Raw genomic sequence first — 26,938 nt, 5'->3', positions numbered from 1 at the left:
CTCCTCCAGCCCCCACAGGTGCAGCAAACATCAATGCTAAAAAAGGCTCCCATTGCTGTCAATGGGAGAAGCGGGTTCTTTTTTTCTGCTACCGCTATTTACCATGCTGGGAAGAGGGATATTTTTAGGACCGCAGCAAGGTAAGTGAAGGGTTAAACCTCCAATTCCCATCTGCTGTTGTTCTGATCTGGATTCCCCCCCTGCCCCCCCACTTGGTTTTAATGAAAAAAATAGTGAATAAAACAAACCCCCGACATTATGCTTTTAAAGTAACATGTAACTGGCACCTGCGGCTGCAACCCTATCAACACTTACCTAGGAGTCAGTCCCGTTGAACTTCTGAGTAAGTAAGCACAGGATTGTGCTGTTCTTTAGAAGCTCCATTGAACTCAGTAGTGGCACTTGCTTCTAAATAAATATGTATAAGCTCAGGCTGAAGCACGCATATTCTTGCACCCGAGTGGGAACTTTCCCTGTCCATCCATGTATTAAAATGGTAGATAGCCATGATGTGTTGGCCTGTTAGAACTAATATGGTAAGGACTACTGTAATGCGCTTTACGTGGGGTTACCCTTGAAGACAGTTCGGAAGCTGCAGCTGGTACAGAACACGGCGGCTCACCTGATTAAAGACAGCCGCCGGCGAGATCACATCACTCTGGTGGTGAAGGAGTTGCGCTGGTTACCAGTTGTTTTCCGGGCCAAATTCAAGGTGTTGGTTTTGAGCTTTAAAACCCTATATGGTTTGGCCCAGCCTATCTCAAGGAGCGCCTCCAGCAACACCAGATAGGCCGCTCAACAAGATCAGCCTCGGATGGCCTTCTCTCTGTCCCATCAGCCAGGACAGCTAGGCTGGTGAGGACTAGGGAGAGCGCCTTTTCTGTGGTGGCCCCAACTCTGTGGAATTCCCTCCCTAGTGACCTCTGCCATGCCCCCTCATTAATGAGCTTCCGCCACGCATTAAAAACATGGTTGTTCAGGCAGGCATTTGGGGTGGGTTAGGGCATTTTTAGAAATATGATGGTCTTAATGTAGAATATTATTGTTTTAAACAATAAATGTTTCTATTATTGTACATCGCCCAGAGTGGCTGGGTGACTAGCCAGATGGGCGATCAATAAATTTAATAAATAAAATAAATAAAAATGTTACTTATTCATGTGTATGCTTTCGAGTTCTCCAGGATGCTTCCTCAGCCTAGATGAAGAGCTCTGGGAGCCTGAAAGCTTGCTCGTGACTTGGAGACATCGTGTTTGGTCCTAAAGATATAGTGCCATACCATGGATTTGGGATTAACATCATTGCCATCACTTCACCTCTTTGCTTACAGCACAATCCCATTCATGTTTACTCGGAAGCAAGTTCTATTTATCTGTTTGTTACTTTGATATCTCACCTTTCCTGCAAGGAGCCCAAGGCAGTGTACGTGGTCCACCTCTTTATTTTATCCTCACAACACCCCTGTGAGGTAGGTTAGGCTGATATTTATTTTATTTATTATTGCATTTATACCCCGCCTTTTTTCCTCTTGCAAGGAACCCAAGGTGGCTTACATTATCCTCCTCCTCTCCATTTTATCCTCACAACAAGAACCCTGTGAGGTGGGTTGGGCTGAGAGTCTGTGACTGGCCCAAAAGTCACCCAGCGAGCTTCCATGGCCGAGTGGGGACTAGAACCCGGATCTCCCAGCTCCTAGTCCAGTACTCTTGCCACTACACCACACTGGCTCTCATGTGGTGTTCAGTATGCGACCTCACCCCCAGGTAAGTGTGCAGAAGGTTGGAGCTTGGCAGTGCAATCCCCTGCATGTCTACTCAGAAGTAAGCCAGTCTGAGTATTCAGGAGGGGGTGGCCGACTTCCAGAAGAGCGGACACGCACACCCCCCCCGTTTTGAATGCGACCCCCCCTTGCCTCGCTGCCCAATCCGACGCACGAAGACACTCCGACCCCCCCCCCCCCAGGGAGTGTACCGGGGCACTAAACCGCAGGTTCGGCTTGCCTACTTACGCCCGCAAGCCGGCACTGAAGCCGGACTTGACTTCCAAGTAAACCGTGCATCGGGTAGGAATGGGCTCGCTTTCCGCCTCCCCCCCCCCCCGCGCCCGCCCCACCAACTATAAACTTCCAGGCAGTGGCGGCTGGTGGCTCCGATGTCAGTGGGGCTGCGCCTCCGCTCTGGGTTTCAGCCAGGGCTCTACAGGAGCTACCCAAGGTGCCGAACTCACTCCCCCGAAACAGGTTCAGCACCTTGGATGGCTCCTTCCGAGTTCTGACTGACGCCCAGGGCGGAGTCGCAGCCCCGGCGACATCGCAGCCTCCAAGGCTCGCGGGCGATCCGCGGGGACCCGCCGCTTTCCCCTCCGAAGTCGCCGAGAGAGAACGAGAACGCCCAGCGTCCCACGGCGCCTCTCCAGCAACGCGCGCGCCTTCCCTCCGCTTTCCCTTCCCGAGGCGGGGGGTCCCGGGGCCGGCGGCGGGGGCGACGGCGGCGGGGGCGCGGAGGGCCCCTTCGCCCCTGCCCCCCCGGTCCCTTCCCACTCGCAGGCAGCCGTCCTCGCCCGGGGCCGGCGAGCGGGCGGCGGCCCCGCGCGCCCCGCCCGCCGCGTCCCCCTCCGAAAGGAGCCAGTGGCGGGCGCGCAGGCCGGCGCCCCGACGCCGCGCATTGGCCGCCGCCCGCTGCCGCTCGGCGCTCCTCCTCCGCCCCGCCGCTGGGAAGGGGGAGGCGACTCCGCGAGCGGCTGGATCGTGGGAGTGCGCGCGGGGGGGGCGCGTGTGTGTCGCCCCCTCCTCCTCCCCCCTCTCTCCCTCTCCCTCTCCCTCTCTCTCCTTCCTTCCTTTCCTCGAAGAGCGCAAACAGTTTGGAGGAAAAAGTGGAGCCGACAAGGTTAGATGCCGCCGCCGCCGCCGCGGATCCAGGCGCCCGGGGCGGAGTAGAAAGCATGGCTGTGTCCTCTCCCCCGATCGTTCCGGCAACTTCGAGCGGCGGCGGCGGCACCGGCGGCGGCGGCGGCGCCGCCGGCTCGGGGGGCTTATTCCGCGCGGATCCCCTCTACTCGTCCAGCCCGTCCGAGTCGCCCCGGCTGACCAGCAGCCTCATCCACGGGTTCATCTCCGGCACGGCCGGCGCTGGCGGCGGCGGCGGCGGCAATCTGGGCAGCGGTGCCGGAGCAGGAGCCGGCGGCGGCGGCGGAGGCGGCGGAGGCGGCGCGGGCGGCGGCAACGAGTGCAAGATGGTCGATCTGCACGGGGTGAAGGTGGCGTCTTTCCTGGTGGAAGGGCAGGAGCTGATCTGCCTGCCGCAGGTCTTCGATCTGTTCCTCAAGCACCTGGTCGGCGGGCTGCACACGGTCTACACCAAGCTCAAGAGGCTCGACATCGCGCCCGTGGTGTGCACGGTGGAGCAAGTGCGCATCTTGCGCGGGCTGGGCGCCATCCAGCCGGGCGTCAATCGCTGCAAACTCATCACGCGGAAGGACTTTGAAACTCTGTACAACGACTGCACCAATGCCAGGTGAGAGCGAGCGAGCGAGTGACTTGAATGTGTGGGTAAAAGAAGGCACCCTTCGGGCCTGTCCCGCCGTCCCCGACCCCCCCCCTCCGCTCCCCCATCGTCGCAGTCCCCAGTTGGGTTCATTTGGGAGAAGAGTTGCTTTCAGGGCTTATGGGGAGAGCTGTAAGTTTGGGATGGTCAGATGGAGACATCCCATGTGCTTAGCTGGTCGCCTGTCTTTTCCTGAAGTCAAAGGGATGGCTTTTGCGATGCCCTGCTTTTGACTTGTTCCCAAATCCCTTTGCATTTGTTTCAGTGGTGTAAAAACAGAAAATAAAACCAGGATGTGTTTTTGTTTTGATTTGTCTTTTTATCCCCCTAAAGAGGAAATATAAGCGCGGCATCAGTCGCATTGGGAAGAAGTCAAAGGGGTTTGCTTCTCCGAGTAAAGCCTGCACTGAAGACCCCATGGAAGAAAGTTCGCTTGAAACAGAAATCCATTGGGACTGCCACTGCTGTGAGATAGGAACAGGTTTCTTGTTAGTCCAACTTTCAGCTGAGCCTGCTTGGGCAGTTCATTGAAAGGGAAGCGTGCTGACTAGGAAAGAAAAGTCTGTTGAAATCGACTTGGCCGAGGAAATGCGATTAGAATTGGTGGGCCAGGATGAAGCCAACTTCAGTAATGGAAAGTTAGGGGTGTTTGTAAGCAAAGAGAGCCTGTGGCAGGGAGGTCTTTGCTCATCATCCAGGATGGTAAGGTGCAACTTTCTGTGCAAATGTTACTTGGAAGTTAAGTTGACCAAAATCATAAACGGGGCTTGCTGGTGAGGAAGCACCTTTGAGATTGGCGAGCCAGGCTGCAGTTGTAGGGAAACTTTCTAGCAGGGTATGTTGAAATCTGCTGGGTTTGGCCACAGCGAAATTCATCAAGAGAGGTGGACCCAAGATCCATTTAAATGATGGGGCATACTTTAAAATAAAATGCATTTAGTTTCTAGGGTGCCCCACAATGTGATGCTGGGTGCTCTGATTTTACCTGCAAGTAAGTGGGGGGAATGCTGGGACATAAAGCCAATTCACACAGCATGCTAGACCCTCATCCTGCTTTCAGACTCCTGTGGGTAATATTCTAGCGTACACTGTCTGGGTTTTCTTTTTGCCCCATGCAAAACAATACATGTTTCGTTGTGGTAGGAAATAACGGTAAAGGAAGAATACTCATTGAGGTACGAAGTTTGTCTATTTCAAGATGTGTTCAGGACAGCAATGCTTAAACTCAGCTTCCTTTAAAAGTCAGTTGCATTGTATGAAACCAACCGACCCGGGCTTGTACGTTTTAGGAGCAAAGGATCCAGCATGCTTACCAGGAAGTACATTCAAATGAAGCTCTGGAACTTACTTCTAGGTAAAGGAGTTCATTCTTGAAAGCCAGCCTTTACCACCACAATCCTATGCATATCTACTCAGAAGAAAGTCACACTGAGTTCAGTGGGGCTTCTTTGCAGGTAAGTGTGTATATGATTGCCAGTTAAGCACATCTGGAAGTATCTGTGTTTAGGAGAAGTAGCTCCAGAGAACATTTATTTTTTGATAGCCCTCCCATTGGATGAGATGCTGTGTATCTTCCTTTCACTTTTCCCAGGAAGTTTTTTGTCCAAAGTCTATCCCCATCTCCTTCCTCAGCTTGTATGTAAACTGAACAATTTCAGCATGGATCCATCTCTTCCTCTCACTTTTCTCTGAGTTTTGTGTGTTGCGACTGCTGAATCCCTGCCATCCCAGAACCCCCCCCCAACAACAACATTGTTGGGATATAAGCTACTAAAAGCCCAGGGGGCATGCCTGAGCCTAGTTTTATGTACCGCGTCTGCAATTGGTGATAAGGCTAGTGGGTATCTTGCTATTTGTTGTTGTTGTAGTACCAAAAGTACACCAGATGTCTTGCCTGTAAAAATCCAAACATGGCACAAAGCAGGTCAGTCCTGGAAACCAGGATGTAATTTGGGGATGCTGCTACCCATCAGCAAAAGTCTTAAGATGAGGTTTATTGGACCAGCCCTGCCTGTGTTAGACCCCCATATGGTCGCCTTGAATCATTGACCCTAAACCTCTGAAGCTGAATAGGCTTCTGTCCTCATTAGAATGCTTTTTGCCCAAAGGGGGTTGAGGCTGAATGAGATTATGCAAAGCAGGCAAGGGAGTGTGTCCCAACTTTTCCTAACAGTGATTATAATATACGGGGTTTGTTCAGAAGCTAAAACCTTTTGAGATTTTCATGTTAGGGATTATCCGGTCTGCTTGCCCAGAGACCGACAAGGATCACAGCTCTGGTCAATGATAAAAGGAGAGAGCTGTGTTTTTAAATGTGTAGAAATAAATAAGATCTTTTTTGTTGTTGTTGCAATCATTTGGCAATCATTTTTGCAATCGTTAACGTGTCAGAAAGTATATACTTCTTTGCATTAGAACACCAAAGCTCGTGTGCGTTCTTTAATGTTTTTATTCTTGATGGAAAGAAGTTCTCAGTTAGACTTAGTTTTTTTCTTTCTCAGTGAATCTTTTCACTTTAGAGTCTCTTAGCTTACTGTAGGTTGGGAATATAACTTGTGAGTAAGTCATGTTGCAAATAGGGAAGAATGAACAAGAAAGAATATTGTGAGATAGGAGCCCAAGAAACTAGGAAAGTTTATAGACTAACTGTTGCTTATTGTAACTCTGGAACAATCACATGTTAGTTATCCCAGTAAGTTAGATGTACTGTCAATAGTACCCTTTGCTCCGTCATCTTCTTTGGAACTGCTAAAATAGTTGTAGTCCTGGAGATCGCTTACAGCTCCTTCATATTTTAGGGTGCCAAATTCTGTGCTTATATAAATTCCTAGCCTTTATAAATCAGTGTAAGCAAAAACTGTCCGGACACATTAATGCAAAAATAAACAGTGGGGTGGGTTTGATGATTTTGCCCAGAATGTTTGGTGATTTTGACCAGAATTCTCCCATACTGCATTCTGTGTGCGCGCACGCGTGTGTATGTACGCGTGTGTGTATATATATATGTATATAAATGGATCTGCATTCAAAAACTATTACACTTTTGCAAATAAGCGAAGAAAGTGTGTGTATGTATCTTAGAAAACCACATGGCAGTTTGATTGGGTCTGCTGTGACTCATTGTCAGGCAACTGTTTTGCAACTTTTTCTCCACAGTAGAAGTCGGGTAGCGGTTATCCGTTATTCCTAAGAACTGCTTGTCTGAAAGTGTTGATCTAACGTACAAAGTAGGACTCAAATAACCTGCATTAACCTGCTCCTTTAGAAGCCAACAGAAGCATTATAATGTCTTTCTTTCTTTGATCTCCACATGTTAATTGTTGATTTGGTAACAGGTACCATTCTGGAGCTCTTTAGAGTGGTTAATTCTTACCTACATCCATATCTATTATATGATCTTTATTTTTCTCCCTCTGTTCTACCTATTCATCCTGTGCCTATGTATTACAATAATTTAGGTTTGTCTGTGTGACAGAAGTACTTCCACCTCAAGGCTGTCTGTTCATAAGTAGAGTTTTGAGGTTCAAACAAGTTGGGAACAGATTGCTTAGACGCACACATCATCTCAAATATGCATATAAAATCTATCTTTAATTTGGCAAGTGGATGTCTTGCTGCTTTTAAATTAAGTAAAGTTAAAATTACATGAGGTCACAATCTAAAGAATTGTGCATCGGGTTCTACACCTTCGCTGGGGGCGTCCTCCATGCCCAACTTCGAACTGCTTTTGAAACTGAGATGATTTTCAAAAGAAGTTTGTGATATGAGAAGCAGGGCTTTGGTTGTCTGAAAGAAAAAAATAAAATACAATTCCACGAGTTGTGCCCAAATTCTCTGATACGTCTGATGTAGTTCTTTGGAACCAGTTCATGATGATTGTTTCTGGCACCATAGAAGTTGACTTGGGAATTGTATTTCCCCCCCTGCACTTTTAACAATGCAGTTAATTTTGCTGATCGTAACAATACATAACTTCACAGAAACCAATGGAGGCTGCAGAGTGCTTAACAAAAGTCTTTGATGTTGTATCCAGTTGGTACTACCAACTGAGTGATGGGGCCCAGTTTAATAAAGTGTTATGACACTGAGTTGTAGAGGGTGTTTTGAGGTGCAAAGCCATTGACAAAACCCAACTGGGGGAATTGAGTGAAAGAGTGGAGATATCCTATTGGATATCCAGAAAGTAAGGTAAACTCGTACCAATGGAGAAACACAAACCATGAGAGACAGAGAGATTAGCAGAGTGTGGGTGCAATATGTATCTAATTAGAAGGCGGGAAACCCAGCAAAACCAGAAAGCCATTTAGGGGAAACAAAAAGCCATGTAGGAAAAATACGTAACAGCTGTTATGTATGTCTTAGGCTGCAATCCTATACATAGTTACCTGGAAGTAAACCCCATTGAATTCGGTGGGGCTTACTTCTGAGTGGACATGCATAGGGTTGCATGTTAGTAGTTATATTTTGTCAGGTCCACTCCTCCAGCTAACTCTCCAGGCCTTTTACAGTGCAATCCTATATATGTTTACTCAGATATAAGTTCCACTGAGTTCCGTGGGGCTTACTCCAGGCAAGTGGTTATAGGATTGCAGTCTTAGTTATTTTTTTTTTAATTGATCTGTACTTTGGTGCAAGCCAACCCTCTCTCTGAATAGGTTTTTGTGATTATAATTACTAATGTTTGTGAACCAACCTCTCCTCCCTTGGAAAATCAAACCAAACTGAACTGCCACATTTTTTTCATATTAATCATCTTGTGAGATGTTTATCTTCGCTTTTGACACAATTAGCAGATGAAACGGTTCCACTCATAAAAACAAATCTATTTAGAATTTTGGTTCCAAATCTGTGATGGTAGAATGTAAAATGTGTGGGTCGTATGCACTGGAACTCTCTTCTTCCTTATGTCAACATCTCCTAATTAGTTCTGCGCATGTGAGATGAATTAAACAGTGTCCTTTAACATGGTAACCCGACAATAGTTGCACTCCTGCACCTGGAATGTGAAATTATCAAGAGACCATGATGTCTTTGTGTGGCTGGGATAAATTTTTGCATATGCATTGTTCCAAAAGTATTGCACAGTCATTATACCCTGCAGTCCAGGGTTTCTTTTTTTGTTGGAGGGTAAAGTAATATGGAGATTTAAAAATTGCCCTGAGATAATGTCAACTCCAGCAGTGACTCTTAAGTCCCTGTTCCAAAATCTTAAAAACAACAACAACCCAGCAGTATCCTCCACTAAGCTGAGAGGGAACTTTTTTATTCTCTGTCAGTTTCCATTTAAAAAAAATAAAATTTGGCTACTGAGTTTGTGGAAAACAATAGAAAATGTCTCTGCTAGGATTTCAGAAAATGCTTATCGGTTTATGCGCGCATGCACGTGTGTGTGTGTGTGTACAGCTTTTGGGGTGGCAAATTTTATATATACATTTTTCAGGGTGGTCTTGAATTCAGCCAATCGATGTGTTATTTATTCATATTGTGTCTTATCTGTATGGGTAATGTCAGGCGTATAAGACTGAAATATACTTTGTGGCTATGATCTTTTACCTACTTACCTGGGAGCAAGCCCCATTGAACTTGCTTCCAGAGAAGACATGTATAGGATTGCATGGCAAGAAAGCATCTTATTCCCAGCCTGAATGTTTGAATCCACTGGAGTATTTAAAAGTATTTGTAATCCTGTCTCTCTGGTAGTGTTAAAGCCTGCAGTCTCAAGCATAGTTACTTCCAGTCACTGGGACATCTAAGTATACATGTGTAGGACTAAGCTGGAAGAGTTGCTGGCTGATAAGGATCACAACGTTTTGGTGGGCATTAACCCCATGAAGTTGTACCTTTTTGTTTTTTGGCGATGTACTTTCCTCCAGGATCAGAGGAATCCTGCTGTTTGCCCGATTATTTAATCAAATGTAAGCTCTTTACACATAAGCAACAAAAGGTATTTAGGGGAAGGAAGATTGTAAATTTGCTAACAACTTTATTTTTTTTTTTAATGTTTGAAATACTGTAATTTTGACTTGTTCTCCAGTGAGGAAAAGGTATTCTCTAAAAAACCCCACCACCCCTGATTCTGGGCCGCAGGTCATCATGTTATTTAATTTGTTTCTGGTTATACTGCCGGTCTAAAAGCAGTCTGCAGTTGCTGTTTTGTATTAGAAGAACAATGTCGAAGTTATAATTAAGGTACTCTACTCATGCGCCACTCCACAGCTTTCAGTGCGCATATTGATCTTCTGTGCCCACTTACAGAAACGACACTGCTTTTTTCTGCATAAATTGTTAGCATGGATTCAAACTTGCCCAAAGCTGTTTGTTGATGAATGGATAGAAGTGTGTTGGATATGAACACAGAAAGTATTTATTAACATCCTGGTTCATAGATAGGTGTGAATTCAGCGGCTGGTAGTCTTGCAGTCATGTAGTGTTGTGGCTAAGAGTTTGAGCTGGGAAGTCTTGCCGCAAATTTGCTTTGTGGCTTTACGCAAGCCACTGGCCCTTAACTCTTCACCCCTTATCTGCAGAATGGGTATAATAATAATGCTGAACTCCCTTATAGCAGTGCTTGATGTGCCCGATCTCGTCTGATCTTGGAAGCTAAGCAGGGTCAGCCCTGGATAGTACTTGGATGGGAGACCGCCTGGGAGTCAGGCTTCCCGCATTGAGCAGGGGGTTGGACTCGATGGTCTTGTAGGCCCCTTCCAACCCTATGATTCTATGATAAAAGGAAAGGGTAGGGAAGGTCCTTCATGAAATTCACAAAAACGGCTGTCCGATCTGCCCAATTGTAGCCAAATCATTTACCCAATCCTTCACCATTGAAAAACAATAGCCACAAAAATATTTGATCTGTTGTATTAATGTATATGAACCACCTTTGACATGAACTGTAGAAATGCTTCATGTAGCTGGTGCTGCATTTTGGGGGGAAATGTTAATGGTGTAAGTCTAAGCAGGCATGCTCAGAACTACATCCCACTGAGCTTAATAGGATTTACTTAGGTAATCTAAGTGTCTAGACTACAATTCCCATCGCCCCTCACTGATGGGGGTCGAGTCCAAAATGTTTAGATGGCCACAAGTTGCCCACCTCTGGTTGGGATATGACGTGTGTGTGTGTGTGTGTGTGTGTGTGTGAGATTTCCACTTTATTAAGATAAATGATCAGTACTTTATAAAATTTCAGAAGTGTGTGTGTTTTAAGATGAGCTCTGCACTTGTTTGCCTTTAACTCTGTCGGTGTCTTGTAGCCTCATTCATATTGAAATCTAATCTGAAGGAACAGTGATTAAATATATATGTGTGTGTGTGTGTACACACACACACACACACACACACACCCCTTGTCCTATCCGAGAGCTCTAGATCATTCCAGCTGCAGATAAAATGCTTTTCCCCTGAAAGAAAGGGAAATGTTTGTACATTTCCATGACACATTTTGAGTTCTTATAAAGGCAATTTGTTCACAAATGCCCCATCACCTCCCCCCACTCCCCCTCCAAACAAACAAACAAAACATCCCCATTTTGTGCTCCTGGAGCTGAAGCAAAAATAATTAGGCATTAATGATATTCTTGCCACATATTCAAAGCTCTTTGGAAGCATTTTTCCTCTCTCTCTGTCTCCCTCTCTTCCTTTTCACCATCTCAACCTGCAGAAGAACTCTTCAGCGTCACTTCAAATCCCACAATTCTGAAAAGACGGGGGATCAAAATGCGCACACTTTTAAACTCATTGGCTCTGGCAAGGGGAATGGAACATTTGCACCCAATAAGCCTGATTGTGGAACTGCATGCAAATTGTGTGTTGATTTATCTCTTTTTCGCTTTTTCCCCCCCTCCTGTTTGAATTGATCGTGCATTAATTTTGCCAAGCGTCTCTCTGAGGCTGCAGATGTTGCCCTGTGTTTAATAAATCAACGCGACGGATCCGAATGAATCACTTCAGATGGATTCTCTGCTCGGTTTGATGTCTAGATGTTATTCTTAGCTTGTTATCATGACAGATGCATTAATGTTCCCATACACTGCCAGCAATGTCAAAGAGATTGAGGCTTCTAAAGTGGCAGTAACCTCTATCCTTTCTCTCTCTCTCCAGGTTTTGGAAGGGAGAAAGAAACAACAACCCACCTCCAAAAACAAAATTGTCTTTTTAGGAAGAGGCAGAAGCCATAAACATAATCCTAAGATCATTCCGGGGGACGGTCCTGGGTGGGGAATTAACCTCCCAATTAGCTTGCAAGACGGGGTTAAATTGGTAGAATTTTGTTCTGAATGATTAATTATTTCACAATGGTGGAAATCAATATATAAAACTAAATATAGCACAAGGTCTTTTAGTAGTGTAACCATTTTCTCAACATTAATATTTCATTGCAAGAAAAAAAAGATCGGCAGGATAAGATAAGACAAAGTGTGTTGAACATGTCATTACCAATAGTGCTAAATTTATTGGGGGGGGCACTTCTCATTTTGCAGGGGGTTAATTCAGCTGGACTTGATATTGCTTACCCTGCTTCTCTGGAGCCCATCAATTCCATGCTCATTCTATTTTTTAAACCCCAACACCAATAAAATGGTTGAATATGAATGAAAAGTTGTTGACTAGCACATTCTGATAACTTTTTTCTACTGAAGTGGAACTTGGAATTACAGATCATAAAGTTGCATAAAGTACCCTGGCTTTAAAAAACAACAACGGCATGTGTTATTTTAAATTCTAGACATGCTTGTGGAAACGGGGAAAAAAATACCTTCGTTACTGCATTGTAGCTTTTCACCCTACCGTATTAAATTGAATTTATCACCGGTGTTATAATAATATTTTAACTGCCTCTCTGGATCCTTCCCTCTGTCCATAGCTCTTAGGAGTGCATTTCGTATGGGATCTGTTTCTGTCTGTGAGTAGTATCCAATGTTAGTTATACTTAGAATAGACCCATTAACATTAATGGGACTTAAGTTCATTTATTATTTTATTTGCAACATTTGTATGCCACTCCACATCTAAACAGATTCCAGAGCAGTGAACAACAAGAGATAAAATGAACAAAAGATAAAAAGAACAAAACATGATATTAACATTATTCTTAAAAAAACAGAGTGCCAATAAAATGGAGGCTGGTAAGAAGGCTTCCTGGAAAAGAGATGTTTTCAGGAGGTGCCAAAAACAACCCAGTGTTGGTGACAACCTGACCTCCAGAGGCAAGGAGTTCCATAGGACGGGAGGTGGTCATGACTAATTTAAGTCCCATTCTTTTCAATGGGTCTACTCTAAGTAGGACTAACATTGGATACAACCCCGTGTTATGAAATTCGGACATGAACCAGCCATAGTTAAGCATGTACAAATACCACTGATTTCCGTTGGAGAATTAAGCATGAACTTCTGGTCTGTCTGTAGAAACTGAGGAGGCTTAAAAGTGCTTACGTTTGGCTGGATGATGTGTTCAGTGACTTTTCTGTTTGAATGCTTAATTCGCAGTATGTCCCATGCAGCACAATCCCATGCATGCTTACATCGAGTTTAATGGCTCTTACTCCCAAGTAAATGTGCATATGATTGCAGCTGAGCATAGCAATTTAAATCTGAAGTTGAACAAACTCCACGAGGTTTTGGCTTGTTGTCCAAAGCATAAATGGAATAGAAGTAGGAGAAATCGGCATAGCAAGACTTCTCTTTGACCTCCTTCGTATGAGCCACAGGTTCCATTGTGAACATAAGAAGAGCCCTGCTTGCGGGGGGGGGGGGGTGTCTGTCTATTCCAGCATCGTTTTTCTGCTTGGAGACCAACCAGATGCTCCTGGGAAGCCCACAAACTGGGCATGAGGTTGAAGCCCTTCCTTGCTGTTGCCTACGTCTGGGATACAAAGGCACAAGTGGGACCTGCAACAATACTTTGCAGTGTGGAGTCTTTTAGTTCAGAATGCCAGCCGTGTCCTCTTCCACAATACTCCATTCCATTTCTGTTCTCCTCCCCTCCACAGCAAACGGTTAGCATTCTGTGCCCACGGAGCATGCTCACCCCATTGGGCAGTTTGGGGGTCTTTCCCCATTTATGTATGTATGTATGTATGTACACTGCAAACATTGGGTTTTCCCAAGCCCACCTATAACTCCCACTGGAGTGCGGATGGTGCTGTTTTGGCTTCATGAAGATCCACACTTGAAGAATTTAGTTCGCGGTTGATGTAGGTATATGTATAATAAACACCACTATTGGACATGGAGGATCCATTTAGCTATCATGGTAAACCGCTTTTACCAAAAAAGATGAATGGTGTGTCCTAGTAATGTGGCTGTGTGTTTCTGACCCAAAACATTTATTATTTTTTCTGTACCTTTATTTGCCCAATATGTTAATCATGCTATTGAAAAACATGTTGAAGGTGCCCAGTTGAGGAGTCACAAAATGTTTTTATTCCGTACAAGGCTTTTCCTGAAGGCGCTTAACACACTTCGTTCCTTACAGATTTTGCAAGAATCGCTGGCATAATTGCATACTACAGACCCTCCCCCTTGCTATATAAAGGTACAGAGAACAGATCCTCCCTGCCGTCAGCTTTTTGAACTCTGCATATCATTTAAGTGTGTGAATTTTCTCCGTGCTCCACTTTGAAGTTCAGTTGACCTAACTCCCATTTCTGTTTGCGACCTGTTTTTCTTTTCATTCAAATGGGAAAAGTGCATATTTTGGTGCACATTTTTAAAAAGAACACACCAAAATGCACCTGACTAAAGCATGAAAATACGTATTTTTTGAAAAATGCATTTTAAAGTGCAAGTTTTAAAAAAACAACACATTTTGAATTTTGGAGTGTGGAAGCTTTTTCCAAAAGAGGCATTCCTGTTCAGGGTTGCAGGCGGTAAATTCTGATCATCAGTGAATCACAACACAATTCTTATGCATCCTTAATTTTGAATTGGTGCTCCTGGGTTTTGGACACACAATGTCCAGTTTGACCCATTTTTGCTTTGAGATCCTACTTGCTGTATTGCTTTGACTGTCTCAAAACTGACTTCACGGCTCAGTGAAGGTTTACTCAGAAGGAAGTCCCACTGGGATCATTAGAAATTGCTTGCAGCTTAAATGTGTATAGGAACGTTATTTTTCTTTATTACTAAAGCACCAAATGTTCTAGGAGCTGTACAGTTAAAAACAAACAAACGCAAGTCCTTGTCTATAGTTTATAGTCTATTAAAAAAAGAAGGCACCAAAGAAATAGGGATTTGAAAGGGAAGGAAACTTTGGTTCCTGTTTTGTCAAACCTTCTGCTTTATTCAGTGGAAGTTTCCAAGGAGAATGATGGGAAAGAAACGTTTTATAAGTATCTCATTAATTTGTATTGTAATAAATGGGCCCTACCATTAGGCAAATGTTATTCACAAATATCACTTTAATATGATGTTGACATTTGCTGTGCATTTGCTCCTCTCGATCTTCCCTCGCTTACAGCTGAAATGGGGACCAGGAAATACTGTCTTGTAGGGGGCTCTTGTATCTTTATTGAGCCAGAGGTGCTTCCGCTAGCCATGTGACCATGAACGATTTGTAGCGATTGGCATGACAAGTTTTGTGCATCCTCCACATTGCAGAGACATCAAGGTCTTTCTCTCTCCTCTTAACTTCTCTTTGAGTTTCTTTCCATCTCCTTTTCAGTTCTGAGTAGAAATCTTTTATCTGAACTCTTGACTTCAGATATGGGCCGTAGTTCCCGAAGCCCGCTTTTTGACAACCGTCAGCAATTGTTTATACCTGCTAAATATTCAAATGGAATAACAGACCCACACGAATAATGCAGTGAATAGTTTTGGCTTATGTCTTCCATCGTCCTTTAAAACTTTAGCCATGCAAGCATAAACTTCTTATTCATGTTCTGAACAAAGTCTTTAGTTGTACACGCCATGAAGCAACTTCTTCCTACTGAAGTTAATGAGAGTTGTGGAGTCATCTATCTATTGATCAACTGATTGATAGATAGATATTCCCTTTGCATTAGAGGTGGGCGGACTTCAGGCTTACAAGGTCTATTTTATTTTTTTACTAGCCATCCCAGGCCTGGTGAAAAGATGTACCTAGAATAAAAGAATTCTGAGCTCAGGAATTTGTTTTTGAGAACCAAAACTTGAACAGAACTCATAGTTTTTCCACACACAGAGCTGCCCTTGGTTACACCAGGCTTTCGTCACATCAGCAGTACAATTTAGAGCTGGAGGGGAGTCATGTTGGGAGGCAGAAAAATGGACTCCTTGCCAAAGTGCTGCATATCATCCAGAGATCTACCAGTCCATCCCACGTGTGCTTCATGGATTGCACGGTGTCGTTCCTTCTGGAATCCATTCCCAGACGGATTCAATTTCCCCCCTGTTATGCAGAAAATTATGTAAATAATTCCATAAGAGGGTTTGCAACAATTTACGTAATTTATATTGGTAGGTAACATTGAACATATTGTTCCCCAATCCATTCAACTTTCCCCTGCATATATTTACCAGTCTCAGCAGAAATGTGCGTATTTTCCGATGGATACCTTTGCATAAAATTCAGGAAAGTAAAAAAAAATAAAAATCTGAAAGTCCACGGGCTCCGCGCGGCCAGGAGAGGCCAGTCTGCAGTGGATTCCGCAGGTCAGATTCTTGGAAATCTGAACTCATTTTAGTCCATCTCGAGTTTCTCCAGCATCCCTAACCAGTAGCTCCCAGGGGAATCTACCTTCTGCCCATACCTGCTTGGCAGCACTTTGTTCAGTTTTATGTGTTTCTCTTTGCTTATAATTCTGAAATCACTTTAAGCAAAAAACTTGCCCCTGTGATAAGGATCAAACAAACTGTGACTAAAGCAGAGACATTTTTGGAAGAGCCGTAGTTTTTGAAATAATGTGCTGTGAAAGGCACACTGAGAATGCAGTTGGACATTATTTGCTACGTATGTGTAGGGTTTTTTTAAAATGTGTTTTGATTAGACATGAATTACTAAGTTCAACAGCTAGTCTAGCATGTAATGGTTCTCAGTGATTCAGATTTATTCTGCTTGATATATTAGAGACATCCCTGGGGGCACTGCGGTTTTGATCTCTGTGGCCACCGGTTAGTGCACGCTTCTGAAAGGCAGCTGACTCCAAGGAGAACTTTTTTCCCCCACTGATTCTACAGCTGGAGAATTAGAAATATTAATAGACAGAGATAAAGGCATTGTGTCTGCCCCCAAAGGTTCCACTATATGCCTTTTATATCCATGTAATTAGTGACATAGGTACATTGCCTCCTTGTAGATGTCCTCTTTCGCATGAGCTTCTCTGTTGCTTGTCTGCCATAACTGAGTATAAGGTGATTATGTTTCCTGTGTCTGTACAAGATTTTGACCTTCTAAGCCTGTTTTGCTTGTTGCAATGCATTGCACCAGACCAGCATCTGTGATTTTAGCTCTATGAATTCCAAATTAAAACGACACCAACACCAAAGCCATGTGAAGAATTACGTCGGCTACATAACAGCGGTTCTTATTCCCGGGCAACGATCAGCTGTTCTTGTTTATCATGTTTTCAGCAATATCATTCTACTCTTAATTGGTAGTTTTAATGTTGCTTTGCAAACATTTAAGTTTTCCAAAATGTTCAATTACTGTTATGTACAGTGATGGTATCGGGTTCCTTGTGAGTGATCTCTGGTAAGGCCGTTTAGACTGCATTTAGAGACGATGTGCTATTTATGCACTAGGTTGAAAAGGAAAAGAGTAATATCGATCAGCCTGTGGATTAAAGTTTTTTTTAAAATCGGCAACAGCTTGGACACAAAGGGCTTCTTCTTCCCTTCCTTCCCCCGCTCCCCTCCAACCCCTTTATGATTTCTCAAGCTTGCCATTGATCTACTGGTTTTATTGCATTCATTATTTATTAAAAGAATTTGCAAGCTAAACATAACGCTAAGCTAGTTTGCACAAAGGGACCGCACTTAGGAAATTGAATGGAGATTGCATTAGAGCTGAACATCTGTGCTGTTTTTCCACTTGTGTATTTATTGGTTTGTATAAAAGGTGTATTGGATTAACCGTTATAACTGTTATGGCTTGAAGCTTTGTCTCAGACCCTGGGCAATTTCAGTGGTTCTTTGGAAGGTAGCTTTTTGTAAAACCAAAGACAATGTGGTCCCAGACTTTGGCTTATTCTTTATTAATGCATCCGTTTCTCTTTAGGTATAAAACTTGAGATTGGATTATATGGTACATGTGATATAACAGGTTAACTATACCCAGGGCGGGCAGAAGGTAGATCTGGATCTGGTGGTAGATCTCTAGATTATTAAGAAGACTGGCAAGGATTTCTGGCTCCCAATTATTGAAGAATAGTGGCAAGAAAAGGACTCCCTGCTAGCCCTAAATTGTACTGCAGAAAGTTTTTGGGGTAACCAGGAATGGAGTTTTGTGTGCAAGGACTGTGAGCTGCATTTAGTTCTGGTACCCCAAAACAAATTCTTGGGCTCAGGATTCTCTAAGAACATAAGAAGAACTGTGCTAAATCCATCTAGGTCCATCTAGTCCAACATTCTGTTCACACAGTGGCCAACCAGCTGCCCACGGGAAACCCACAAGCAGGACATGATTTCAAGAGCACCCTCCCAGCCATGTTCCCCAGCAAGTGGTGTACATAGGCATAGTGCCTGGGATCCTGAAGGTAGCATATAGTCATCAGGACTAGTCATCAGTATGTCTTTTGTGCCAGGTTGTGGATGATGGTCTTGGGGTTCCAGTAAAAAACAACGTAGATCTCACAAGCTTGAAGTTTCATCACTCCAGCATAGAAATTTACTAACTCCTGAACGATACAGCGCAAAAGTTTATTCACTTATACAGCATACCCCCCACCCCCTCCAGAGTTTCTGGTGAAGACCGATGTGATCTTGTAAATGAGTTCACTATTTGCATCTGTATATGGAAATAAACCTCAAGTTACAATCCTAAACTTATTGATTGCCATTGAACTCAGTGGGTCTTATTTCTGAGTAAACTTGTATGTCTTTTTCCAATGTGTAATATTTGGATATGCAATATAAGCTCCACCTCCATGACCCTTAATTCCTATCCAAGAACTTGATTGACTTTCTCTTCCCCTTATGGTTCACATTACTTTTGGGAGAGAATTCAGCTTAGTCTTGGATGTACTCATTTACACTACAGGGGGAAATATCAATTTGGCTCTGTTGCACTTAATTTAACACTATCTCTTGGACCCATGGATAGGGATGAACAAGATATTTAATTCTGCTCACAAAACATGTGAGCATGCCCTGTTTGCAACCCTGAGCGCAAGGTGGAGAACATGTCCTCCAAAAATTTCAACAAGTTCTCAAACATAATTCATCAGTTATGAATTCCTCCACTTTTTAAATCCATATGTCTGCATGATCATGATAAACTCCTTTCAATAATACTGAATGCGACAATTGGAACCTGGAACAAAATTTTACAGTGTGGCATGCTCTTAATTGGAGTGTTAGCCAGCCAGCCAGTCATGCCTTCTTCCAGGAAACTCCATCCCATTTCTGCTTTGCCCTGGTTTTCCATTTTCACTCCCCGGCCCCCTTCAACAGTCAACTTGCAGTCCATTGCCACTGAGCCTGCTCAGTCCTCATTAGGAGGTTCAAGGGTTTTTCTTCCTCTTAGGGAAAGGTTTTGGGGCACTTCTGCAAACCTTTACCTTCCCCCAAGCGTGCTGATACCTCCCTCTTGTGTGTGGATGGTTCTGTTTTGGCTAAGGATCTACAGTTGGAGAGTTATTTATTCATTTACAACATTTGTATACTGCACCCCATCTAAAACAGATTCTGGAGTGGTGAACATAAGAGGTACAATAGTAAAAAAGGTAAAAGATAAAAACACCATATTAAAATTATTAAAAACAGAATGCTAATAAAAACCATGGCTGGCCACTTAAGGAATGCTTCCTGGAACAGAACTGTTTTCAGGAGGTGCCAGAAGCAACACAGTTTTGGCACCTGTCTGACCTCTGGGAGCTGGGAGTTCCAAAGAAACGGGGCCACCACACCAAAGGCTCTTCTCCAGGTGGACTCCAGTCGGGCCATAGGTCCATGTGGAACCAGCCGGAGCATGGAGTTTGCTATTTGCATAGAATAGCTTGTAACGTCATTATTTGCTATAGTGGGCAGCATTCACCATGTCCTTGCCAACTTCCACCTCCTCCCTTAAAATGACATTAGGTGTGTGTTTGTGCCAGCCTGGATCCAGTGGAAAACCTCCATTCATTCTGCTTTCAAACAGACACGGTGCCTGCCTTTCTCACCTGTTATTTCTCTCTGTTGCAAGAGGGATCAGGGTGCACAAGAGCCCGAGGCCTACACCAATTCTCTGGAGATGCTGGCATTTCTCTCCAGAAATCAAGGAAGGACTAGGGCTTTAATATAAGAATCCTTCCAAGAAATGTCACGTTCACCATGGCAGAATTTCCCAAGTGTGTTGGGTATTATTTTAACTTTTTAATGTTATGACAGTGGATTATTGCCCCACTTTTCATTCTGAAGATTTCCACATGAGCTTACCACAATAAAATAATGACAGCAAACAATACATTCAGTAAAAATGATTAAAACCCAACAGAGCAGCCACAGCAGAATAAAAATGATGGAATCTAAGGGCCTGAGCAAAAAAACAAAACCTGCCACTGAGTAGAGGAGGGGCTGTAGCTCAGTGGTAAAGTACATGTTTGGCATGAAAAAGGTCCCAGGTTCGATCCCCAGCATCTTCAGGTAGGGCAGGAAAAACTCCTGACTGAAACCCTGGACAGACGCTGCCAGTCAGTGTCAGCAGTACTGGGCTAGATGGACCCATGGTCTGACTCAGTATGAGGCAGCTTCCTGTGTTCCTGTGTAAGGCATAAAGCTCTATGCTAGGCAAGCCTACCTGGGTTCGGGGTTGGCGTCAGCACCAGGCATCTTCGGGCAGTTGAAGGGGTGCCACACCCCAGCAGGGCTTTCCACAGATACCTGCCCCAAATCCCCTTTCAATATTTCTTTTTGGCTTGGTGAGCTGAGCAGCACCAGGTGGTTTCAGCCTACCTGCCATTTGAATTTCCCACAAGGCCCTCAGTGTAGTGCCACTCTGAGGCGTTGTGGGAAACTAAAATGGTGACCCTCCAATAACCCAGTGCTGCTCAGAGCACTTCTCCTGCCTGCTCCTTTTGTCTGGTAAGCCCAGGTGGCTCATCCTGGGGCACTTTGCCCAGGGCCCTATCAAGCCTGGAGCCGGCCTTGCCTTGGTTATGGATAACACTCTTCTAGTGGAGAACTTTCCAAAGCCATGGTGCCACAACTGAAAAAGCCCTATACCCTGGAACAGAAAGGCCCAGAGAAGGGCCTCTCAGGATGTGCTTAATACTCTGGCAGGCTGACATGAGGTAAGGTGGTCAGTAACCCCTTCCCGCGTGAGGTTGCTTATGGGTTAAGCATTCCCTATGAGGATTGAAGAGCCTTTCCCCTCACTTAAGGCACCGTTGGATTTAAGCCTAAGTAACCAAAGCCCTGTGCAGGCATTCATCTGCACACATGGAGGGCAAAAGTGGGGATGTGGATGTGGCTGCATGCCCCACACCCAACGTCCCCATGTGCCCGGTTACGAGTCAGATGCCTAGAAGAGCCCTGTAAGCTCTGTTCAGCTCCCCCCCTTCCGCTTTGGCTCATTCATTCCCTTTGAATGAAGAGGCCCCAGACTTGCCTCAGCGATGCCTATCTGTTGGGACAGGGGTGTTGAACCTCTTTCAGTCTGAGGGCTGAATTCTGTTTCGGAGAAGCTCTTCGGGGCTGCAGTCCAGTGGTGGGTGGGGCAAAGGGTGTAGGGCCAAACCACCATCATCTTTTAGCTTACAGCTTTTACTGCCAGTAATCAAGCCTTAAGAGAGGGGCTCCTACCTTTTAGAATAGGGGGAAAAAAACCTGCTGGGAAACCACCAAACCATCAGCTATTGGGGACCAGGGGAACCGGGTGTGGCCATCTTGGGAGTCTTGGCAGGTGTGGATCCCAGGAGGGCCAGATTCAGCCTGAGGTTCAATACCCCTGTTTTAGGTGGTTAGCATGCGAAGGCTGGGATCCTAGACGTGTTTAGACACAAATAAGTCCTCCAGCTCCCAGCATCCCCCAGCCATCTTTTTTTCTGTCTCAACCTGCATAGGATTGCACCTTAATTTGTTTTTTGCTGGTGTAATGTACCCGTATGGCCCTGGTGCTTTTGTCCCGCAAAGCCATGAATTTATGCAAAACAGAATTCTTTGGAAAGAGCACCAAACTTCTCACAGGTGGGTGAGAATGCTTTGCTGGCACAGCTGTCCCTCACTGGAGTGAGATACGGCTGGCAAACCTCTGTGAGTCGTAGATGGAACGCTTAAAATTGCAGAGGAGGAGTTGTGCTGGGTTTGTCGGCCATCCTAAATATCCAGCCAAAAATCTTTGGAGACCTCTTAGTATCTGAGGCATCTTGCATTTTCTCTTCTCCACACCCCTCCCCCTGAAAGGCAGTGGGGATAGGGGGCCATATAGAAAATCACTGCTTTAGAAAATAACTGCTTATGGATTTTTAGTAGGGCTACCCGTTTGAATCAATCAGAGTTTCCATTGATTAAAATGTGCCCTTTCCCCAGAGCTGGTGGCAAGAGTAGGCATGGTTGGGCAGCGGCCAAGGGCCCACACCTCAACAGGGGCCTGCTGGAGCTGCTCTTTCTCTTCACCATGGCAACCTGCATGTTCCCCTTCCTCTTGCTCTGGACCAGACAGCAGTGGTGGCGAGAAGGAGGAGCAGGAGATGCCCCTGCCGATCTGCTCACTGGATCTCTGCCCCTCAAGCAAGCAACAGCTATGATGAGAAAGAGGAGGAGGAGTACTAATAGCAGCTGATGACAACAGTGGTGAGAAGGTGGATGCGCGGAGGGAGGGGTGTCTTGCCCAGGCATCCTCAAAACCTGAAGCTAGTCTTGCATTCCCCATCTCACCAGATGTCTGCAAGTGTCAATGCATGGGTGTGCTTTTGGAAGATGTTTTGGGCTGGATATGCCTATAATGTGGAAGAATGTGGGTGGGGGGAACGTATTAAAGATTCCTTTCTAGCAATGGGCCAGATCCTGATGTAGTTATGCGTAGAGTAGACCCATTGAAATCAATGGGACAAGTTAACTGAAGTCTCATTGATTTCAGCGGGTCTCTCCTAAGCATGACTAAGTCTGAATTCAACCCAGTGAGCGGTAGCTTTTTGTTCCTTAAATTGTCAGCTCCCTCATACCTTGTATCTTTTAAAAAGGCTATGGTTAGCACCATGTAAATTTAAATAAATTTGTAGCCTAGACCTGTGCCTCTCTACTCAGAATGTGTTCAGTGTGACTTCCTCCATAGTAAGTATATTTAGAATGGCCACCTTTTCGGTTCTGTAGGACTGCCATGCAGAATATGGAGCAGTCTTGCTCCAGTGGACAGAACTTGGACCAATGAGTATGGATATCACAGAAACCCATCCGGGGGTAATGCTTGCCGAGCTTTCAGCAGCTCAGCCCCCTGTGAGCTGGCCCAACTTGACCTGCAATGAGTCGGGCCAGCTCCTGGATTTTCCTTTTTTTCGTAAAAAAATTTGTGCAAATTGCAGCCATAATACTTAATTTGTGCAAATTGGGGCTGTAATTTTCACAAATTAAGGCTGCAATCTGTGAACAAATTGCCGCTGCAGTTCTCACACTTTTTTTTTAATGAACCCCCCACAGGAAAGTTCCCTGATTCTGGGAAAAACCCGTAGCTCAGGTCATGCATGCAAGCCGAGCCAGGCAGGCAGCAGGGATCTGTCAGACCCCAAAAGGGCTGGATTTTCTAACGACAGACATCCTGACCAATGAATAGGACCTGCAGGGAAGCAGATTTCAGCAAAACATTAAGAGAAACTTCCTAACAACAAGAACTCTTTGATGGAGAACAGAGTGGATCAGGAAGTGGTGGGTTTCACTTATAAATAAGTGGTATTTATACAGAGGCTGGATTGTCATCTGTTGGGTATGCTGGAGTTACATCCTCCATTGTAGATCCTGCATTGAGCAAGCAGTTGGAGTAGATGACCTCAAAGGTAGCTTCCAGCTATAAAATTCTGGAAATCTCTCTCTCTCTCTCTCTCTCATATCTATCTATTTCTATATATCTCCATCCCGTGAAGTTAAATGGGGCTTATTCCCAAGTAGGTGAGTGCAGAATTGCAGGCTAAAACAGTATCAGGCCAGGATCTCTTCTCGATCATCCCAGAGTGCAGGACACGGAATAATGGGCTCAAGTTACAGGAAGCCAGATTACGGCTGAACATCAGGAGAAACTGCCTGACTGTTAGAGCAATACAACAATGGAACCCATGACCATGACCTAGGGAGGTAGTGGGCTCTCCCACACTGGAGGCATTCAAGACGAGGCTGGACGGCTATCTGTCAGGGATGCTTTGACTTGGATTCCTGCATTGAGCAGGGGGTTGGACTCGATGGTCTTATAGGCCCCTTCTAACCCTAGTGTTATATGGTTCTATGATCAAAATAACAAAAAAAAAACAAAAACCAAATAGGTCAGAATATGTAAACCCCCTCCCCCATTTAATGTTATAGTAGACTTAAAGTTAACCTTGTGTTAAAAAAGAAGCAATTTCAGTACTTAAAAAAAAGTAATAGCCACCAACAAAATCAATCCTACCTTCTTGAAGTCTGCCCATGTGTCGTTTGAATTCACCAGAGTGCCCTCTAGTTTAGATGCAGTGAAGTGGAAGCACATAGGCCAGTGCTCATGGGGGCTCGCACACAGAATGCTAGACCACCGTTGAGTGTTGCATGTGTGAAAAGGCCGACTGTCTCTCATTGCTTCAGGTAGCAGTTTTTGTGGTGGGTTGTTTCAAAGCAGGGTCTCCCTTGAAGATTTCAACAAGTGAGCACGGGAGGAGGGATGTTCACTAAGATATGGATTCTGCCTCCTACAGCAGGGTTGTTGAACCTCTGGGTCAGGAGCCACATCTGGCCCACCTGGGGTCCTAGTCTGGCCATCTGGGATTCCCCAGAAGGACACCCCCCTTCCCCCCATCACCAGGTGGTTCGTGCTTTCCCCCATGATTGCTGATTGTTTGGTGGTTTCTCTGCTTTTGTGCAGATTTTTCCCATTCAAAAAGGTTGAAATACCTCTCCAAAGCTCACTTACTGCCTGTAAGAGCGTTAAACTAAAATATGCTGGTATTTTTGCTACCCTCCTTTACCTTTGGTCCCGACCCTTTTCCTTTGGATCCCCCCCTTTGCTTTTGGCCCTGCCCATCACTGCAGTGTCCCCGAGAGCTTCCCTGAAATTGAATTTGGCCCTTGGGCAGAAAGAAGTTCAGCACCCCTGTCCTACACTACCTCCTCTTCTTCCTCTCTCATCCTATGCTTTCCTCCAGGGCTGGCCTTAGACTCAGCGGCCCCAGGTGAGAAACATCTCAGGCACTCCTCCTCCATTTGTTTGACTTCCGAGCACTTTTTTTGAAAAGTTGCATTCATCATCCATTTTACAACTTCGATGCATGATTTGGATCCCTGCCATGCAATGTGAGAAATCTGCATGCAAGGATCTGATCACCTTCACTAACATTGTTTGTCGAATGGGCATTGATGTTGCAACATTTGCTGCTCTGATTAAACCCACGTTGATACAACAGGGGCCGCACAGACCAGCTCTGCAAGTGAAGATGAACTGTTTGGGCTATTGTTGTTGCAAGGTTTGAGTAGATAGCCCATGACAGGTGCCCCAGAGCCTGGTGTCCCCCCAGGCCTGGGTATGATCAGTAAGTGGATGAGAGACCACCTGGGCATCCCTATGTACATCCCTTAAGAACATAAGAACATAAAAAGAGCCATGCTGGATCAGACCAAGGGTCTATCTAGTCCAGTGTTCTGTTCACACAGTGAACAGCTGTCAACCAGGAACCCACAAGCAGGACATGAGGGCAATAGCACCCTCCCACCCATGTTCCCCAGCAACTGGTGTACATAGGCTCACTGCCTCTGGTACTGGAGGTAGCACATAGCCATCAGGACTAGTAGCCGCTGATAGCCTTCTCCAGGAATTTGTCCAACCCCCTTTTAAAGCCATCCAAACGGGTGGCCATCACTACATCCTGTGGCAGTGAATTCCATAGTTTAACTCTGCACTGTGTGAAGAAGTCCTTCCTTTGATCTGTCCTGGATCTCCCACCAGTCAGCTTCCTTGACTTCAATGGAAGAAAGGTAGAATGGAACAGATTACACTACAGGAACGGGCCCCACATTGGTTGGAGTTATACGTTCTGTAGTACACTTAGCATATTGTTTAATCCTGCCTGCCTTTTCCTAAGAAGCCCTGTAAATTTCTAGGTTGAAATGGCAACTGGAGGACTATTTGTTCCTCATTCTCTTTGGCTGCAATATTCTGCCTTGTGTGTCATTTAGACTTTGTGACACATGTCCCCACCTAGGGCCTAATGGCTTGTCTGCAGATGAGCTGTTATTTATTACAGTCATGTAGAATAAAATTGATTGTCTTCTGAAATTAATCTTTCATTTGCCTCTAGCTCTGTTTTTGATACAGGACACACAGTTGCCTGTTTTTCAGAAATTCTGTTTAATCACATTAATATCTCTCCCTCCTCATTTCTCCCTTCTCTTCTCCCTTCTCCCCTCACCCCCTGCCTCTGGGCTGGGGAAGATAATTGTACAAACGAATAGCAAAATCTGTATCTTTAACTTCTCTTTATGATTAAATTATGCAAATGACTTATCTCCTGCCCTTCCAAGCACTAATCATCTAATTAGGAGTGATGTGTTAAAGGGACAGTTTTGAACTGGGAGAAGGAGGTAGAAAAGAGAAAACGGGGGCAGGAGGAGTGAAGCTGTTGAAAGACTACTTAGGATTTGGGTGATCCTTTAAAAATGAAGACTCTGTCTGTAGCCTTAATCCAGGGACAGCTTTTGGTTGGGACATTTTTTTAAAGAAGGATATTGGCAAGGTAGAGCATGTCCAAAGAAGGGCAACCAGGATGGTTGGAAATGATGTCCTATGAGGAAAAGTTGGAAGAGCTGAGTATATGTTTAGCCTGGAGAAGGGAAGATTAAAAAGAGACATGATAGTCATCTTCAGATATCTGAAAGGCTGTTGTGCAGAAGATGGTGCAGACAGTGGAGGCTGGTGGCTCTGATGTCAGTGGGGCAGTGAGTGAATCCTCTCCAGGGGTCAGTCAGAAGCAGTCAGAGCACTAAAGGAGCTATCCAAGGTGCTTAACCTATTTTGGGAATAGGGTTCAGCACTTTGGATAGCTCCTTTAGAGTTCTGACTGGTTCTGACTGAAACTCGGAGCGGATCCACCGCCCCACCGACATTGGAG

At 45.0% G+C, this 26,938-nt stretch overlaps 1 protein-coding gene across 2 annotated transcripts in view; it reads left to right on the top strand.

The window, feature by feature from the left end:
- The first annotated feature begins 2,795 nt into the window (after positions 1-2,795).
- Positions 2,796-26,938, top strand: part of DACH2 (dachshund family transcription factor 2) — a 502,690-nt gene continuing 478,547 nt past the window's right edge. Inside the window, exon 1 of one of the 2 annotated variants that reach the window (XM_084814013.1) lies at positions 2,796-3,512. In XM_084814013.1, coding sequence (XP_084670139.1) covers positions 2,941-3,512 — 572 coding nt within the window. In that variant the 5' untranslated portion in view covers positions 2,796-2,940. The remainder of the gene's footprint in view (positions 3,513-26,938) is intronic. The other variant, XM_084814012.1, reaches the window with a different exon arrangement.

Source organism: Heloderma suspectum, chromosome 9 (genome assembly GCF_057233095.1).
Source record: "Heloderma suspectum isolate Gila_16-S chromosome 9, 16-S_ref, whole genome shotgun sequence".
NCBI lineage: Eukaryota > Metazoa > Chordata > Lepidosauria > Squamata > Helodermatidae > Heloderma > Heloderma suspectum.
This window is presented reverse-complemented; position numbering and strand designations above follow the sequence as displayed.